We start from the raw sequence: 20,454 nt of genomic DNA, 5'->3' as shown, positions 1-20,454 counted from the left end.
CAAAACAGACAGTGCAAGAGAAGAGGGAAAAACATGTTAGATGTCACTGCTAAGTGATTCCTACAGATCTTAGTTTATTGTTTATACAGTGCAAAAACATATTAAAAGCAGAAAGCCTCCATTCAGAATCTACAAACTCTGTATCTTCAAGATTATGGCAATCTGAAGATGCTGGAACCAAAACCATTACTGCATTATTCTGCTAATAATTTGTGTTAAGAAAGCATCCAGAAGCAATTCTTGCTGGGCTGGTCATCTCAATGAACATATAAGCAACAAGTAATTATACTGCTTCTGTCTTTATCTTGAAGAGGGAAAACGAAGATGGTTGAAAACCTACCTGCTCCCAGTGCTCCAGTTAAACAGCTACTGGAAGGGCATCCACTGGTTGGGCACCCATTGACAAGCAGTCCACTCCCTTTGATGGCTCCATCAGAAGGTGTACGCCTGTGTCCACTTTGCTGGGTGTGGGAAGAGACTGTCACATGTGTCGGAGTCAGGGACTGGTTGGGGTCTTGTTTGAACCGCTCGATCTGGACATTGACCAGTGGGTTTGTAATGGCTGGCAAGGGAGCCTTGACTGTCACTGGGCTGACAGGCATCTCATAAACCACAATTTCATCACTGTCTGAGCGCAGCAGGGACCGGGTGGAATTACATTCGGAAATGGAAGACAGGGAAAGAAGAGTGAGGGATGTGGATGGCTCGCCTAGCAACAAGAGGGGATCATCCTTCTTGAAGATCTTCCGGGAAGGTGGACTAGTGCTCCTCCGTGGGCGTCCAGCTCGCTGAAAAATGCTGTCACGCTTCTTCTTCTCTTCCTTGGGCACCTCTGGCTCTTCCTCAATCAGCAGCTGACACTTCCCTGCTTCTAAAAGATCAAAACCCAGGCCTGCAGCAGCCAGCACTGCTCCACAGCCAAGCAATGCAACCTCACATCGCTTGTGGTGGGAGCCGCTACGTTTGAGGCTGTTGGTTGGTGTCAGCTGTGGGGTACTGGTAGCAGAGTTTACAGGGGTGGACTCCTCATTGGCATCACTAGAAGGGCCATCCCACTCTTCATTCTTCTGAAATGGGATGCAGAGGTATGACTGATTGTGCACAGGTGAAGGGTGCACTTTGCCCTCCCCATTAAAACATTCGCTGTCCTCATCATCTGGAAAGCAAATGAAAATAGACTTTGTGTCAATGTAATATTTTCACTGGCAAATTTCATTGTCTCACAAATATAGTTCAAAACAAGCTTCTCTTCAGAAGATACAGCTGTTCTCCTTACAAACATCATTCATTAACTCTCAAATACAGTCTATTATTTCCAAAGAAGACGGGCTGAGAAGAGTAACTGGAAACACTATCAAAGTGAAAGAAATTAGCGAAGCATTCATCCAGTTGGGATTAATTGCAGGACAGCATTTCAAAAGCAACCTACATCTCAGTAGCTACTACAGTGAATTTATGTGTTTGTGAGTGAGGAACAAAAGATAGAAAAATTTTAAGGATTGCTCTTTGCAAGTGAAGGCGTAAGCATGCTGAACGTGCAAATATCATTATTCAGGAAAGGAGCTGGGAAACAGCATGGAGCTAGAGGAGAATTAACAGAAGCTTGTTAACTTGATAGATGGAGAAGCAGAAGCAGTTAGATGAACAAGAAGATGGACACTTGAAGAATAAAAGAAAAACAGATACCAAACAAAATGAAAACATTGCTGTAAGGTACCAGGTGAAGGGCAGGAAAGAGGTTAATTGAAATGTGAATGGAAGCAGGAATGAGAGTACTAAGTGCAGGGAATTTCATTACCCATCTCTGCTAAGCTGGTGAATCCTGGAAAAGCAGGTGCAGTTCTCTGGATCTTCCCAAGATTTGGTGCACTGGATGACCACTGCTTGCATCCTTCTACCAGAGCTTTCAGACTGAAAATAGTAGAAGGATGTGAGAAAATGTACCATGCTCACAACCATGAATATTATATATTCTCTATTGATCTACTTAGGGTATGCATGTATCCATCTCCACTTCATAGAACTGAAGTCCACCCACAGCAAGAAATTTTGTGACATATTTACAGCACTTCAAAATTTAAAAAAAAAATTTAAAAAAGTAAAAAGGTCCCTTTCTCCTTTATTACACTGTGGCAGTCAAAAGGCCTCTGCTGATAACTAACAAGCTATGAATGCAGAGTAACAGAAGGTACCACTACAAAAATCAGATGAAACATTTTCTTTTTACATCAAGACATAATCTTTTTAAATCTTGATTTCTTCTTGTAATCAATCTTATCATGGGAAGTAAAAAATAAATTGCTCAGCAAGGGGAAAGTGAAACACCGCCAAAAATGTTTTCATGTGAAACACAAATGAACAATGAAATTCAAAAATCACTCACTAGGACAAATAAAATAATAAGCTAAAGTCATTGGCCATGTCTCTGTATTATAAACCCAATATTTTTCTAATAAAGAAAACACTGTATTGAAGTACAGTTAAAAGCACAAGTTCTAGATTATGGAGAAAAAAAAAAAAAGGCAACTAAACTTATAAATAACATCATTGTTTCTTTTACTTACAAACAAAAAAATCCCAAGAGAAGAACCCGAACCCCTACTTTGACCTGTGTCTAAAAGTATGTTACCAGGGTCCTGAACTTATTAGTAATCTCTATTCATAGGTTTTCATTATCATCAGCCTGCACTAGTTTCATGACATCAGACATGTCAAAAACTTTGGTTAGCAGCACAATTTCCTGATATATCAATATTCAAAGTTTTATTATTCATTTATCAACATAGTCTGAACTTGAAAATTTCTGGTGCCTTTCTCTGTAGACTCCAACATGAAACATCATAGTGTTGGTGAAAAGCCACACACACTTAGGATAAGCAGAAATTACATGGAAGGAATAAAATGATCTGCAGATGGTCTGAATGATCTCAACAGAACACACAAAAGCATTGACTTGTTATTAAAAGAACAGAAAACTCTGAGATAAGATCTCTTCCAGCTCCATTACTAACTTGCACTGTTTTTTCGGTAAGACATGTAATTCATTACCATCATTCCCTAAAAGAGAAAGGGAAATACACCCATATGTAAAACACCTCTTATGATTCTTATTTTGTACCAGAATCATTCTGCAATTCTAAGACAGCTTCCATTCCAGGATTTCAAAAATTTATTACACTGGGATATTTTGTTTCCCTTGGTATGAGTTTTTACTCTGCTCTCTACCCAGCTGAGATGCTGTACCAGGTATGCAACATGCCCACCTAGGATACATACTATAAACAGAGAGATCCTATTAAGGGAAAGCTGGTGAGCAAAAATGAACCATGTTAGCAGTGTGAACATGTCCAAAACTGAATCTCAAAGCCTTACAATATGGGTAATGAATTACTGAGGAAGGTGAGATTTCCACAGAGCTGGGAAAAACACATACTCAACTTAGTTTGCTTCCTTTTGACTTCTGAGAGCAATCTTCCCTTGCAAACACACTGAAGGTTTGCTGTTACTGTCAAAGTGCAGCTCAATCTGAACAAGAAGATAAACAGCTACCAGAATAATTTCAAGGCCTGCTACATTTGCCTTAAGGATATAACATTTTCATCCTTCCCTTTTATTTTTTGCTCCTTCTCTTTTCCCCCCAAATTACAAGCAGACCTCAAAGACCTGTCCAGAAGGTTGCCGCACATCATTTTAATTAGACAGTAGTGCGCATTTGAAAACAATTCAAAACATGCTGACTTAGAGAATGTTCCTACTAGAGCAGTATTGTCTGCTATTGTCCTAAGGAAAGAGCAACTGGAATGATTTGAGAGCACTAGCACTAAAACTATATTTCAATCACCAGCATAACAACTCAGGAACCTAAACCCTTCTTATCTGTAATCTATTCAGATTAACTAAACAGAAGGTTTAGCTTGCAAGATTTTAAGAGATAACTGCTAAAGGATTTTAAGTCACATTCATTAACACCTTCTGTAAAATTAGTAACCTGTGTGAAAAGCAGGGTGACCATCACCCATGCCAAGTTTAAAGACAATTAAAACTTCAGAGTTTTATCCTTGAGAATACACTATAAGATCACAACTGAACTGCCACAGAACTAGTCCAACACAAAGCTTCATCCAGTCTCTGCAATTCAGCACAAAACCTTTCTACTGCTGTGCATATGCTCTATGTTCAAAGATAAATAGAGAAGCATGAATAATCACTGTATCTTTTCATGACTGCCTTTACTTGATGTTAATTATAGGTCCCTGCAATACTCACAATGCTATTCTCAAACAAACTTGGAATTACCTCCTGTGAAGAATACATGGAAAGTGATAAAAATTATAAAGATGAAATTCCCTTGATCACAAAATCCCATAAGCAGCAGTAACAGCAGCACTTCTGCTAACAGAACAACATTACGGAGAATACTTGAACTGGACTTCTGTATCCTAAGTTTAGCTCTTCACTTTGCCCCAACTTTCCCAGGGTTCAGTATTTGGGTCAGCTCTGTTTAGTATCTTTATCAATGATCTGGATAAGAGGATTGAGGGCACCCTCAGTCAGTTTGCAGTGACACCGAGTTGGGTGGAAGTGTTGATTTGCTGGAGGGCAGGAAGGCTCTGCAGAGGGCAGGTTGCATCGACGATGAACCAAGGCCAACTGTATAAAGCACAATAATGTGAAGTTTGGGTTCTGCACTTTGGTCACAACAACCCCATCAATGCGGATTACTGGCTGGAAAGCTGCTTGGTGGAAGAGGATCTGAGGATGCTGGTCAACAGGCAGTTGAACATGAGCCAGCAGTGTGTCCAGGTAGCCAAGAAAGCCAAAGGCATCCTGGCAGGGAAGTGATAATTTTCCTGTACTCAGTGCCAGCAAAGCTGCACCTCAAATCCTGTGTTCTGTTCTGGGACCCTCACTACAAGAAAGACACTGAGGAGCTGGAGCATGCTCAGAGAAGGGCAACAGAGCTGGGGAAGGGTCGAGAAAGTCAGTCATATGAAGAACAGCTGAGAGAGCTGGGGTTGTTTTGCTTGCAGAAAAGGAAGCTGGGGGAGACCATATCACTGTCTACAACTCTCAGAAAGAAGGGACTAGACAGGTGGGGGTCAGCCTCTTCAGCCAAGTAACAAGTGACAGAACAACAGAGATGGCCTCAAGTTGCATCAGGAGAGGTTTAGATTAAGTATTAGGAGAAATTGCTTCACTGAAAGGGTGGTCAGGCATTGGAATAGGCTGCACAGGAATGTAGTGGAATCACCATCCCTGGAAATGTTCAAAAGGTGTGTGGATGTGGCCCTTGGGGAGATGGTTTACTGGTGAACACGGTAGAGGTTAATGTTGACTCAATCTTAAAGGTCTTTCCCAACCTTAAATATTCAATGAAGTTTTATCTCCTTACCCTGTAAAATAAGAATTTAAAAATACTAAAAAATAGCAAGAACTATCTTTTGAGTCACTAATATTTACTGCAGCTCTGCTCCTTTTAAATTAAAGTCTGCAGTCTGGCATGACCTCAGCAAGGAGTGGTTCATTGTATGTTAGCCATACTGCCCTCTCAGCAACATTCTCACGTTTCAGACACTCTGCAAAATGTGATATCCTTATCAAGTCTCCCTAGGAGACATTCTGAGTACTACAGAACATCTCAGCTGTAGAGAGAACAGGACAGTTTTATGAGCAACCACAGTTTGCAAGCAACTCCATTCCAGCTGTCTGTGCCCAAAAGCAATCAGTGCTTCAGACTGTACAGTAATGAACAGAAAATGGAAGAGGTCTATTCCCAGAATTCTAAGAATGTGATTTCAAGATAGAAGTGTTTTGTTTCAGCTTCAGTGATCTCCTGTTCTTTTACATAATTAATGATTGTAAAACGTGACATCTGTTTTAAGTCCTTAAAATGCTATCCTAGCCCTCATTTGTAGAATATGTAAAGCACAGGCAGCAGTCAAAGAAACATCCTCCATGTTGTCCTGCCAACATGTCTTGAGTATCTTAGAGAGAGAACATATTTTAATAGATCCAGGCCCTCTTGTAGGGGGCTACAATACTGATGCACTATGCAAACATCAATTTTTCAGGCATTTTGCACCTGAACACACAATAGTAAAGATAACCATCATAACCAGCTATTTTATTTTCCCTGCTAAAAACATGGCAAGAGTCAAACCATCAACTTATCAATTTATGGGGGGGAAAACTCTCAAACTACGCTAAACATTACCAAGCATTCAAATCTTTTAGAAGGTCAAAATAGCCTTATGTCTAAAGAAGCATTCCAGCAATGATTTACTGGAGTCCTGGTATAAATAATTCACATACACAAAGGAAAATAAAAAAGAATCCACAGAACAATAACTTATAAAAACAGAGGTATGACCTCTGTATATCTGCAAAAATCACTTTCAGGATTGCTTCACTCAAAAGACTGAAGAGAAGGTATTTGCTTGGCTTTATCAGATACTTTTTATATAGTAGCATTTAAGACAAGAAAAAGTATATTTGAGAATTGTAAGAGCGAATCAGTTTCAGATATTATATGAAACTACAGAAAGATAAACCTTAAAACAGAGAAAACCTACTACAGAGAGTTTCACACAGCTAGGAGTTTGTCAGCTTACAAATACACCTAAGAACGTAATAGCAGACAGTGAAACATCAGTTGCTAGCAAATGAACTGAATGCAATTTTGTAAACTCTGAATCTCTAACATCTCTGGTACAGGAAAGAAGTTTGGAAGTAGAAAGGTGTTTGCAAGCAGATAGGCAAATCTCCTGTGAGCCAGCTCATGACCAGTTTTAAAGCCTGGAAACAAGTTTTCCTCCAGGCCCTCTCTTACCCCTCTTCTCCTGCACCTAGCTCCTTGTGACAAAGTGAGCTTGGTCCCCAAGTGCGTCCCTTTTTCTTCTGGCCTCTCTTCTCTTCTTCTTCTCCTCCTTCCTCCTTTGGAAGGACTGAGCTTCGTCCCCATGTTTTACTGCTTTCAGCAGGTGTCACTTCACATGTGGAAAGAACAGTGGAAATTGGGAAGGAAAAACAGACACACAAATTAAAAGAATTGGTTCCACGGCAACATAAAGAATAAAACATAGGCCAGAACAGGAATAGCAACAAAACTGATTTTCCCATAATTCTGACCATTTATCAACACGAATGTAACAACCAAATGCCAGATTAAGCATCCCCTAATCCTTCCAAGTATAGATAGCCTCTCCAGCTTCATTCCATCACTGGTTTCTCTTTAGAACCACCAGTTTGAAACCAAACACACAAGTGCTGTGATATCCAATACAAACACTGTGCATTAGAATTATGAAAGACATGCATGTCTACCTAATTCTGTGTTATTATGGGAACACTATTTGCATGACAAGTGCCCTTGTTCTTATTTCCTTAAAACAGTAACTTAACACAGCAATGTTTACAGATCTACTCTGCAAATTGACATTTTTTAAAATTAACTTGTCCACCTAAGAAATATAGTTTCTATAGAAACAGCAGTATTCCAAGAACTTGAGTAAGCATGATTTTAGCTCCATAGGAGGTGATATTCCCTCCATCACCAAGATACTCCATTTTTCTCTCTAAATGCATACATACAAGGTGTAAGGCAAACATTTTAAGTACTTTCTTTAACAGTCTTGTCCTAGATATGGAATCTTGGCATCTTACCACACTGACAGACTGTACATTTCCCAAATTCAATACTACATTGAGCTCCTTACACTGTATGGCCCTGAGTCTGGGAATAATGGTAGGACTTGCAGGAGGGCTGGAGCAGCTACTGATCAAACTTTTCCTTTTGTCCATCGTTGGAGAAGCCTGCACAGTGAATTTATGCTGAAAATCTGTTTAGCAAAAGAAAAAAAAATAAATAAAAGCAGAAAGACACAGTTAAAATTCTCTTTTTTTTCATGTACGAAAAAACAAATAATAATTTGTGGTAACTTTCAAAGAGAGCAACTTATGGGATCTATGTAGAAATGAAGTTTTACAGCTAATTGCTATTTGTCCATTGTACACACTGAGAATTCAGAATGAAGATGTGCACTCACAGTCCTGAAAATGTATCTTCTTAGTGTATGTGTGAAACACATACACATACAGACCTTGTGTTGACTGACATGCCAAATTATATCTCTGTATAGATCTTTGCACCCTACCACTCAGTTTCTTAAACACTACCAAAAATAGGTGTTTACAGATCTAAAGAAAAGCATCGGTAACATACACATTTTATAATAATTTCTCTTCTGAACAGCCAGTGTCTCCCAGAAAACAAAGAATATAGTGGAAGTCATCATCTCTGATGTAACAATGAGCACTAGATTATTTACAAAGGCCATGCTTCTGGTTTTTTGACAAATTTAAAATATGAAAGATTCAGTATTTCTGAAGAGTGACTTTGTCAACGCCTTACTAATATTTAACATTTCTTCCAGAAGTCATTTCTGTGTTAACAGGAGCTCACACATGAACTAGCTATCTAGGGCTTTAGTCTCACAGCTATCAATTTGGTAATTTGGTAATTTTTAGATTCCTACACCAAAAAAATCCAGTAGATTATAGATTATTCTGCAGCATTATGTAAAATATTCCCCGAGCACGAACCTCCATTATCTTCTATGTATATCCGTTAAAAAATTGATTCTTTTGAGTACTAACATGTTAAACAGCAACATTTTTATGATAAGCCATATGCAGCCAGTGGCTAACAAACATGTAACATATCAAATTTACTTCTGGCCTTAATCTTGGAACTTTGGGCAATGCTAGCCACAAGAGCAGTAAATTTAGTTTACTAATCCCAAAGAGGCATGTTTTTCATCAAATCCTTTCTAATGCATAAGGGTCAGTAGTAAGGAACTACCAAACCTACAGGTTGCTCCCATTTGACCTGGCACAGCCTAACACATCACTAACCTGAAGGCAAGCTGATATGATTGCCATCCTTTAACTTGAGCCGGCTCCTCTTGAACTTCCCCATGCGTTTCTTGACCCGAGGCTTCTCCTGACACAGCTGGTGGATGATGATGTTGAGCTCCCTTTCCAGGATGTCAATCTCGCGTTCTGCCAGTTCCTGTTCCCGCCTTCGTAGCAGCTCCTCATGGTTCTTCTGTTCAACAGCAGCACGACTCAGCTCTTCTTCCCATGTACGCAGCTCCTACAAGGAGATAAGGAAGTAGAAACAAAAGGTTATCTTGCAACCTGTGGGTTAAGACTAACATCACCTGCTCTGAAGGCACAGCTTCAATGGCTTGCACTCACAGAACTGCAAACACCACTGGTTAAAGGCTCAGCTGAGAGCCAAAAACAATCCTCAAGGACTTCAATGCTTGCCATTCAAAGCCCCTTGTACCAGTATTAAAATTCAGACATAACCACTTGTGAGGCCACACCTGAAATCCTGTGTCAAATTCTGGGCTCTCCAGTACACATACATCCACATACCAGAGTGAGTCCAATGAAGAACCATGAAGGTGATCAAGAAAATGGAGCACCTCTCCTATGAAAAAGGGCTGACAGAGATGAGTCTGTTCAACCTAGCACAGAGAAGGTTTGGGTGGGGTGAAGGGGGATCTTACCAGCGTGTATAAAAACTTGAGGAAAGGGTGGAAAAAAGTTAAAGCCAGGCTCTCTTCAGCAGTGCCCACTGACAGAACAAGACACAATAGGCACACACTGAAATACAGGGGACACTCTCTGAACACTTTTTTACTGCATTACTGAGCACTAGCACGGAGAGGTTGTGGAGTCTCCCTCTTTGGGGATAGTCAAAAGCCATCTCTAAACGGTCCTAGCAAAAGCACATAAGGCAAATCTTTCCATCTACCCCTTGATGACAAAATGAATTAACTGAAACTGTCCTTGAAATCCCCAAATCCCACTGCGCTCCTCTCCTCTCACCACAAGGATAAAAGAATTCAGCACTTAGAATAATTCTCTCCATATGGCAAATTCCAGTGCAGAAGGCAAAAAATGAAGAACTCAAGTTAAATGTCAGGTAGATAATCAGATAGATTTTAGTTTAGATGTTTTTAATAATGGCATTGTTAGCTGGCTCATCACCAGGGAGACTTGATACACTTTATTCAATAAGTGAACAGCATATAAAATTATTTCTCCATTGCTAAAGAGGAACACAGTACTGTTTAGCTGTTTGGCTTTTGAAGTTTTTGGTTTTCAAAAACTGTTCCAACACAGCTATGCCATAGGACAACAGTAGCAAGGAAATGCCTATCTGCTAATTTATTTTTCCCAAAAGTTACTAAAATAGGTGAATAGAAATGTTTTAAGCATTCTTGTAGAAGCTGATTTCTTTCCTCTGATCCAAAGTCTTATTTTCCTTCTCTCTGCCTCCTAACCTCTGAGGCCATATCAAGACAGCTGTTTTTTATGAGTTTACTTTCAGGCAATAGACAGTGAACTTACAAATATATTATTACTCTAGTGATTTTGGTTCTGCTGCAGTTTCACTTACCAGCAACTAAAGACAGTCTCTGTAAGGACCTTAAATTAGATGCAGCAAGCTGTGTTTTTTGCAAGCATGCTTTAAGAAAACTTCAGCTTTTTAATGGCTCCTCTTTGAGGCTGATGGTCACCATTCCAGTTATTCCTGCTAGCATTTTTATTTCCTGCTATTTGCCCAGATGGACTTCAGTTACAGCAGTTACTGGACACTCTCCCCTGGTAGCACTCATGTTTATTATAGTCTATGCATTTTGGTTGTGCTCAAAACCTTGAAAACAATTCAGCAGAACCAAAGCTGCAATGTTAACTAGAGTATATATATGCTGAAACTACCCCCTACATCTCCTGTTAATAGTTTTCATTAGGTTTCTCAATTAAGATGCTAATAGTGAAACAGTTATCAAATGCAATAAACAGTCAACCCATCACAGCAATTAGCTCAGAGTACAATGGAAGCTCACTACGATATTAGAAAGAGTAGCAGCTCAAGATGTGGATATTTATTTTTCTCATTATTCTACCCTTGTGTGCATCATAACCTGCCATTTATTCAGGGACTTAATACAAGCTTCAGTAAAGCACAAACAAAATTAGCTATGGGATGCACGAAACAGTGATCCCTGTTTGAACTATGAAATAGGAAAACTACAATCCAGAGAGAACAAGCAGGGAGCATTGCTCTCTATTTACCTTTTCTTTGGCTCTGAGCTGATCAAACATCTCTTGGATCTCTTGTTTCCAGTCTTCCTGCAGGGAGTGGAAGGAATCTTTGGGCATTTCAAAAAAACCAGACTCTTCTATGGCAGTAAGATGGTCTAGGATAGTGGCAAAGGAAGGTCGTGAGTGTGGGTCAGGGTTCCAGCAATCTAGAAGAGAATAAAGACAAGCAACTGTCAAGCACCTCTAAGTATGGAGGTCTGAGAGGATGGGTAGTACTTTACTGATCCCCAGTGGCTAAGAGTGGCAAACACACTACCTGTGTTACCCCAGCTCTCCCACTGCCCACTTGCACTGAATATTGTCAAGTATGGAAGTCATGCTTTCACGCTGTACAATATCCAGTAGCACTTAAAATCTTGAACTAATTAACTACCTAAGTCTCTAGTTTCTATTAATAATATATCAAGTAAAACATAGATTTATTAATTTACAGAAGGTTACACCTTAAAGCATTTTTAAAATATAACAAATAATATCCTTAAATATTTTGCTTTACAATGCATGTATGTGTTCACAGAGTAGAAACACTATGCAAGGCTCTCACAAATACTTCTTTTACAATAGTTGCATTGCAGAGTTAACAGCCATACTGCAGGAGGATATCTATCAGGGTTTTTCCTGATGCCAAACTCTAATACTAAGCTGAGTCATTATGAATCCTTTTTTCTGAATGGAAAACCTCTTCTGCAAAGCAAACTGGGCCTAACTAGTGTGACAATAAGAGATTCAAGTAAACAATTACATCAAATCATGCATTTGGAGTTGTCCTATTTTCATAGGTCATTTTTGATTATTTGAGAGAAAATTAATCAGACAATTTTCTTTTGCTTTTAGGAGAAACCACAGATAAGCTTTTTTCATTTACAATCTAATGCAATTATTCAGCCAATTACAGAGCTCTAAAAACACAGAACTGAAGGTAGCCATCTTACCATATAAGGCAACTCAATGAGCAACAGTACAAAAGGCAATGTTTTACAGTGATGGGAATTGAACACAGAAAACAGAAACTAGTATAAAGTAAACCCTCAAGCTACAAGCAATCCCCCAAACCATCAAAACATTTGACCTGACAACACTTTTGAATAGGAAATTTGCACTCATTCAGTCCTTTCTTCCTTCCCGCTCATTTCTACTCCAGCAGAAAAAAAAAAAATCACCTTCTCATTCTATGTTGTCCTGCACCAGCACTTACAGGTTCTGTTCAATAAGTGCCCTTATTCTTTCTAGTACTGCTAGATGCCTGCATGCCAAAATTCCAGAGCAACCAAACAGAAAAACTTCACATTCACATGTATTTGTAAGGAATACAGCTTTTCTGCATGAATGGAAGTAACTAACACGTGGATCTCTCTCATCATACAGCATTGCTCCACATGGCCACTGGACTTAAGACACACATGACTGCAGCACAAGACAAGAGTTATAAAAATGTTCCAAAAGTTTTCTAGACCTTGATTCTTAAAAATATTAGGTGATGTCCTAAAAGATGTTAATTGATCAGTTTTGTGGACTGAAGTACACCACGAGACAGCTGCAAATTAAAAATAAAAATCACTTCACAAAACCTGTGCACCAGATAAGGTTTGGTTCTGCAGTTCTTTCCTTTGATTTTAGCATTACTGAGATTTTGCATTTGGGAGTTCTGTTTTCAAACATATGGGTACCAACAGGTTCCATACTGGAATTCATTTGTGTTTATAGCTTTTAATTTGCTTCTTTTATCAAAATAGAGAACTGAGGATGTTAAAGAGTGCTCTGGCGATCCCCTGCTGCTGGCCAATTAGTAGCAATGGGTGTTACAGCTGGATTGTCAGTGCCATAATCCCTGTCTCTTTACCTCAGGTTTTAAGCATGGCAAAGCAAACATGACCCAAAGTAAAACAAAATGCTGCAGCCAGCTAAATGCATGAATGAGTGAACAGGATAACTAGCAGGTGGCCCGTGGCTTTTATTTTCCCAGGCCTAGATCAGCCATTATTTGCACTAATGAGGACAGTTGTAACATATAACTCTTTTCTGTGAAGATCGAAAGTTCAGCTTTGTTGTCCCAGTGGGGACCACCATGGCAGTAATTCAAAAGTAAATGCAGCATTAGAGGAAGAAGAGTTCACCCGAGATGGGAAACAGCCTGTTTGAAAAACAGCTTTGGTGAAGGGGCAGAAAGTAATTAGATTTTTTTTTGTTCTGCTCTTCACCCTGCACAGGGAGAAGCCAAGTGTTCCAAAGCCACGTGGGTGCTCACCCCTGTGCTGCTGGGTTCAGGCACTGGCCATGTGCCTCTACCTAACTTTCCCAATAGAGGGCATTATTTTTAAATCCTCACTTATAGTCAAGAAATCCAGGAAAGCATGTCAAAATAAACTACCTGGCACAACACTGAGCTGGTAGCTCCATCAACTCTTTCAGATGCAGTTTCTCACTTTACACTGCCTCCAAGCTACTCTACCTGCAACTCTATTGTTTACTATCCAGAATGGTATTTCTTTTTTAGCAGAACATACATGAAATTTTTTATGTTAAATTAACTGAAGCCTGTAGGCTAAAGAAAAGGTCAGAGAAAAAGTATTCCAAAAGTATTCCAAAATTCCATCAGAAATATTTGCTTCATGATTTATATTCTTTTCCTGAGGCTAAAAGCACCACCAGAGGCCACAGTGTATCAGTTCCATGTTGAGATTGATTCTTTGTTCACCAAGACATCAAACCAAGTTTGATTTCTCTTTAACTTTGTTTTCCTTTCTGTCAGATAGGTATAAAAATGTTTTACATAAAAACACCTAGAAAGCCTTGGGAATAGGGACACTGACAAAAATACTGAAAGTAAAGAAGATAGAGGGCAAGAGAGAGGGAGGGAGAAAGGGAGGGAGGAAAAGCTGAAGCTCAGGAGACATTAAAGTAGTTTCAATGGCCAGCAGACCAGGTTATAAAACTGAAAATTCCCTCACACAATCTTTTTTAATAACTACAGCAGCTTTTATGACTAACTCCTCTACCTCTTTCATCTCTCTGTAGCCCACCTTAGGCATGAAATACCTCCACAGACAAAGCAGAAAATCACATAATTCGGACTGCAAATATGGGTTGTTTTAGAATGTCAAAGCCACATTTAAACCATCTCCCTGAAATGTCAGTAGGATAAAGTTTCATTTCCAACCAATCTGACACTACTAGCAAGATGGTTGAGCTGTGAATTTCAAAACAAGTTAAAGACTTCAAACGAAGTATGTGAGTCAAAATAGTGGTGTTGGTGAGTCCTCACTACTAGAAAACAAGTTAAGTGATGACAGCAATAGCCCCCTTTTCCAATAAAGCCAGTTGATAAAAAATATCTTTCATTATTCTTTTAGCAGACCGACTGTCACAGCATTCTAACAGCCAGGCCTGGCTCCCACAATAACCTGCACCACTGAATAAAGCCACTGGAGAAATCTGTGCTCTTAGGTAACAAAACCAACACAAAGAAGCCACACTCAACAGCACTCTAGAAGCAGCACAAACCACACTCACACCACAGCTGGCTTACCTTCCATGAGTTTGGCAAAAGGTTCAGGACACGTGGAAGGGATTGGAAGGGCAAGCTTATTCATAGCAACACCATATGCTACTGCAAGACCATCAATTCCTCTGAATGGCACTTCTCCTGTTAGCAGTTCCCAAAGCAGCACACCATAACTATTGGGAAGGAAACAAAAAGGAGAATAGGTGTTTGACTTTAACACAGTCTTTGTTAAGCAACAAGGTACCTGAACTTGGTATACTAAAGAATTTGCAGTTTGCTTGACAAGCTTATCATGAATGCCAAGCTGGTGATCTGCCTTATTTTATCTGCTTTTTCAAATAAATCTGAAACAAGATGACATTTTCACCTTTTAGACATAAATAATTTTCTTTCTGAAACTGGGAAAAATCTGAACACCATAAATCTTGTAATTTAGTTTCAAACCAGAACTCTCAAAACACCCAAAAATATGAAGAAGGCTTGTTTGGTGGCTTGTGATTTTTAAAAATAAGTAAAAAATACTTCTTCAGAATTAAGTTGTCATCCTAAGATATTCTACAAAATACTACATATGAAGCTTATGAAATAATTCCAGGACTGTTCTCTCCCAAAGTATATGATGAAAAATATAACCACAGAATATGTTTTCTGCTTCTAGGAAGCCTGAAACAAAAACTGCTTCTTCATACTTGGTGAATTGACAGTTTTTTCTTCCATTGATCTCTTACTCTCTTCTGAACCCATTTACCATCTATTATACTCTGTGGTAGTGAACTCCACAAATTTAATGATGCATTGTCAAAAAATACTTCCATATATGTGTTTTGAGCTTGTCACTTGGTAATTTCATTCACTTCCCAACAAAGAGTAAACAAATGTTCCCTATTAGCTCCTTCCATGCTGTCCATGATTATACAGGTTCCCATACATCCTGCCTAAATCATCATCTTTCCAGACCCCCAAATCCTAATCTAGCTAAATCCTAATCGAGTTACTATCCTGAACAGAAGCCATTTTGTATCTTTCATTGACCTTGACATCTTCTGTTGGAATAAGCAAAATCACGAAGTTTTAAGGATATGGGGAGAGGCACAAATAGTACTGCGTGTTTTCTTTCATATTAAATTTTCATTTCCAGTTGCCTTTCTCTCTCTTTACAAAATAAGCTAAGTTATTCATAGTAGCTCCAATATGTTTTTACTGAATCACAGTAGTAAAATTTAAAGCCCATAAATTGTATATATGAAATTCACTCATGGGTACTACTCTGTATTTATTACTATTACCATCTATTGTATCATTCTTTATAGTAAAATGTTTCCTCATTTCTCTGCAGTAGATGAATTTTTCTTATCCTGAATAACTTGGTATCATCCACCATGCTACCTAACCATTTATTGTTTCTTCCAAATCACTTATGATTGTGTTGAACACAGAATTCTCCACCAAGAAAATTGAATTATTCCCTTAGTAATTAAGAATTGATTAAATGAGGGGAAAAAGACTTGCCCTTTTTTCCCACATTAATTTACTTTATTTAAAAAGCTTATGATGAAGGGTTTTGTTTAAAGTCTTTATGAAGCATATAGTATAAGCAATCTCACCACTTGACCACATATTCAGTATCACCTTCAAGCATTTTCACATTTCACAAGGTATTACATTTTCTTCTACAAAAGCTGACTCTTCCCCAGATATGCTCACATGTCCCCAGCTCCCTGCTCCTTAGTGCTGTTTCTACCATTGAGAAGAACTCAAGATCATACTTGCTAATCCTCAGGAAGCTCTTTTAAGACCTGCCACCATGTCTGCTGCCTTCCATTTCTCTGGTACTACACCAGCTTTAGCAATAGATTTAACAGCTGTGCTGTGTAGTCAGCTGATTCTCATGTTCTTGAAGAAATCTTGGGTGTTACTGTAAATCTGGGAATTGTTACTGCTCATTTTATCAGTCAGTTTTAACACTTCTGTGAATTTTACTTCAGTAAGATATGTCTTCCAGGCTTGACTCCCTTAAAGAAAAATGTTCAGCTTAAAATGCTTCTTTGCTCTATTCTGGCAGACACAAGTCACTGAGGTTTTATTCTGGTATAGCCTTATTTTCTTTGCACTCCCACATTTTGCTCACCTCTGGGCTGCTATGTTTTCCTGCAGGGTTCTCACCTGTGCTGCATTTGAAAGCAAGGGATTTGGTTTTATGCTTTAAGGACTCTCTCTTTTATCTTCTTTGTTTTATGTTCAACTTGACAGAGCTCAAGTCAATGCATATTTTTTCTCATTTGGATACAGACTGAGCTTTTAAAAAGATGTCTTTCAGTAGGCTTTGCTTCTCTGCCTTCTTCATTCTTTTAAAGGATTTCCCATACATTCACTCAGAGCTTTAACAGTGTCCTTAAAAGATATCCATGTTGCATCTTCCCCTTTTGTTGTTTTTACACAAAATCCCCAATATTGTCAATAATCTTGAGATCAAACACTACTGTAATAGACTAATTTTTCTGAATTGTGCTTGCAAAGCAATAAAATCTAAGTACACATATATTTGGACCATTTCATACTGTACAAACTTGAAGTTGTCCTAAGGACACCTGAAGACCAAATGAAAAACTGCTTCTCTTCCCACGAGCTCCTTAAATAGCTGCTCCATGAAAGAGTCTGAAGCTAAAATATTAAGCTTTTTGTGTTTCAAAGCAACAGTTTCCCTATCCATTTGGAAGTACATTATAACAAACTGTACTCTTGCAATCTCCCTTCCACCCCATCACACCTTTAACATTCACTGTAACTGCTGCTACCTTAGCTGGATACCATTAACAGTACTTTTCTTACTTAGATAAAGGATTTTAGTCACTAAAGATCCAACATTTGCTGCAAACTCAGGTATTTTACTTTAAGCAGAATATATTTTTTGACCTACATGATCTTTTGCTTTTTTTCTGATGTAATTCATACTCTTGATATTATAATTTATTATTTCTTACTGCCTCAAGAGCATTATTTGAAAAAAAAGCCTCTAGAGTCTAAGGAGTTCCCATTTTCTTTTTGTCCTTCTAGGATTTATAAAACACTCAAAGAAAATGAAAACTGAACTGAATGTATATTTGGAATGTCTAGATCTGATTGACCATTCATGTTACTTTTCAGTTTGGATATGACTGTTGATAGTAAAAGGTAGTAAAATCTTACAGCAAAGTGCTGTATTATTAATTTAACACTAGTATTGGATAAAGCACTACTGCTGTGATGTGCTCAAAGCACTTCTTCTGCAGAGTAATTTTAAAAGGAAAAAGAAATAGATTGGTGTTTCTTCTAATGTGACACTAGAAGTGTATATTGTAGAAAAGGTCACTTTGCTTCTGACAAAATCCAATGCCACTATACTTATAGTTCATTACTGAAAATACTGCTTTCACACAACTGGGGAATACTGCTTTGTGGCACTGAAACAATAATCCCAAGTGAATAAACACCAAGAGAGGTGCTGAACAGAGTGCTTTCCTATTAACTCCCAAGCAGAAGATTGGAAAGTACAAAGGAAAAAGACAGATCAGAAGACTTACACAAAAAAAAGGCATAGAAAGAAAGAAACAAGGGCCTCTACTCATTCTCAGTGGGGAGAAAGAAAAAGTGATCAAGCTCATTTATTTTTCCAGCACCTAGTAGTAATTTTTGGACTTTAATTACGAAATGAACCATGTGACACAACCCATGCACCCAAGTCAACTGACACTTGTGTGAATAATTAACCATCTTTCAGTGATCCAGTAATCCCTTAAGCCATTTAACATCAGGTTCAATCCTACTCGCTGGATTTTCAGGGTAAAGGAGGCTGGAGGTCTGCAGGATTTCACATGTGATTTTGCCACCTCCCTTGTTAGTCTGTGAACTTTTGAAAAACAAGTAATTTTTTCTCACTGGTACTGTTCCATTGCATTTGTACTATAGGCTTCTCTTATCCATTTCCCCAGGTTCAACACTACCCATGGGGAAGGAATTAGAAACCCAGCAAAGAAACTAGCCCCAGTTCCAACACAAACTAGAACATGATTTTCATTAAGGAAAAAAAAAATCCCAAACTTCCTTACATTTTTATGGCTATTAACAGCTGGCATTTTGCATGTTAATGAACTGACAGTTCTAGAGATGACCCTTCCTGCCCATTTCACAACAATCAGTAGCATGTCCTTCTCCCAGATGAGTTTCTCTTAATACTGCTAGTCAGCACTTATCTGCCAAGTACTGAAGTCTTGACAGTGCTACACTGCACACAGAAAACTAGAGAAGCCTACAAGTGGTCAGTTGTTGATGGAAATGCTTAACCAACACCTGCTCAAAACAAAATATTCTAATGACTGAACTTTCTACACCCAGCACTGAATGCCTGAAATTTCCAAATATGCTAATTTGATGGTTTTAGCTAGAGTTGGTATTCCATTCCTAAATGGAAATTAAATTCTCAATTATTTCACTGGTCTCAGAGTAGATATAGCTTAAAAACATCTAAATTGAAGAATATAGAGAACTCAGATTAAGGTTATATGGTGCCTTTATATTCCACATACCAGTCTTACTGACAATATGACTGTTTTTTAAGCAGCACAAGCAAAAAATGAAGTGTGCAGCAAACAAGAAATATATTTAAACAGACAAATGACAGGAAAGTTTTATTTATATGCCTATTAACATTAGCATACAGTACTAGATGAGCTGCAATATCCATGCTTCCACTTTACCCCTGTAAATCCGAAGCAAATATAAGCACAGATTACAGGAATGGACTTATTTAAATAAAACTGTAGTTTCATTGTCCTCTGTGCAATATAAGCACAAGGCTTCTACTGTGTATCTAGAGAGCTGGTAGGTACAGCACAGCAAAATCCAGAGCAACAAGTTTTCACCAGCAAGATTTACTAAGTACTGGTATTATGAACAAGCTTCACAAAGGCCCAGACCCTGGTGATAGATACCATGTATGGCCATTCCTCACTCTTTTTGAAAAGATGAAGTAGCTAGTTATGATAAGACTGACTCAGGAAATTTCAGTCCTAGCGTGCATCTTCCTCAGCATCTTCTTCACCTGTTTGTGCAGTGAGGACACAAGCAGAACAAGATTCTTCTTCAAAGGCTGGGCAACAGTTCAGCCAGCAGTATTATTCTAATAAGCTTTAAAGAAAAGGTGTTGAAATAAAAGGGTTTGTGAATGTTAGAGACAATTCTGTTGATGCTGCATAGACTAACTGGAAGGTTGTCAGGCAAAAAAAAAAACCCACTATGTCTCCAGTGATTAACCAACTGGTTGAACTGGACAAGAGGAGGGGCAAGTGTAATAGGATATAAAAGTTCATCCTGTTAAGAATTTCAGGTTGCATCCTCGGGTGGGGACAGGATTTATTACACAAGTGCATGACCGCTTTTGTAAAATCTAGGGCTTACAATAATTGACACACTAGTAGTGATTGCACTGCCAAGCATTTGTCCTCTGTATACATGTTCTTTCCAGCTTGTTTAACTAGAAGTTTTAGCCACCAGAAAGAAAAGGCTTATTCAGAGACAGCATGTAAGTTCTCTTAATGGTGGTGATTCTCTGTTTAGGGAAGAGTATTGTGAGGAACTCAACCTCTTTACATGGGAAGATTGGTAACTATACCAAGAGAAAGTGATGAAGGAATCTTAGAAGCAGAAATAAAGTATTCTGAAAAATGAACAAATAATTTCAGTTATTTAGCCCCTAATCACTGCAAAGTGATTCACAATCCTTAAATCAATGACCA

At 38.5% G+C, this 20,454-nt stretch overlaps 1 protein-coding gene across 1 annotated transcript in view; it reads right to left on the bottom strand.

Annotated features, from left to right (window-relative positions):
- MAP3K9 (mitogen-activated protein kinase kinase kinase 9) overlaps positions 1-20,454 on the bottom strand; it is a 58,362-nt gene that overhangs the window by 10,923 nt on the left and 26,985 nt on the right. The window contains exons 4-10 of the mRNA XM_056493649.1: positions 14,708-14,856; positions 11,152-11,327; positions 8,914-9,154; positions 7,716-7,838; positions 6,830-6,986; positions 1,799-1,911; positions 341-1,156 (exon numbers count right to left, since the gene is read on the bottom strand). Of these exons, the coding sequence (XP_056349624.1) occupies positions 341-1,156; positions 1,799-1,911; positions 6,830-6,986; positions 7,716-7,838; positions 8,914-9,154; positions 11,152-11,327; positions 14,708-14,856 (1,775 nt within the window). The remainder of the gene's footprint in view (positions 1-340; positions 1,157-1,798; positions 1,912-6,829; positions 6,987-7,715; positions 7,839-8,913; positions 9,155-11,151; positions 11,328-14,707; positions 14,857-20,454) is intronic.

This window comes from Oenanthe melanoleuca, chromosome 5 (assembly GCF_029582105.1).
Source record: "Oenanthe melanoleuca isolate GR-GAL-2019-014 chromosome 5, OMel1.0, whole genome shotgun sequence".
Taxonomy (NCBI): Eukaryota; Metazoa; Chordata; class Aves; order Passeriformes; family Muscicapidae; genus Oenanthe; species Oenanthe melanoleuca.
This window is presented reverse-complemented; position numbering and strand designations above follow the sequence as displayed.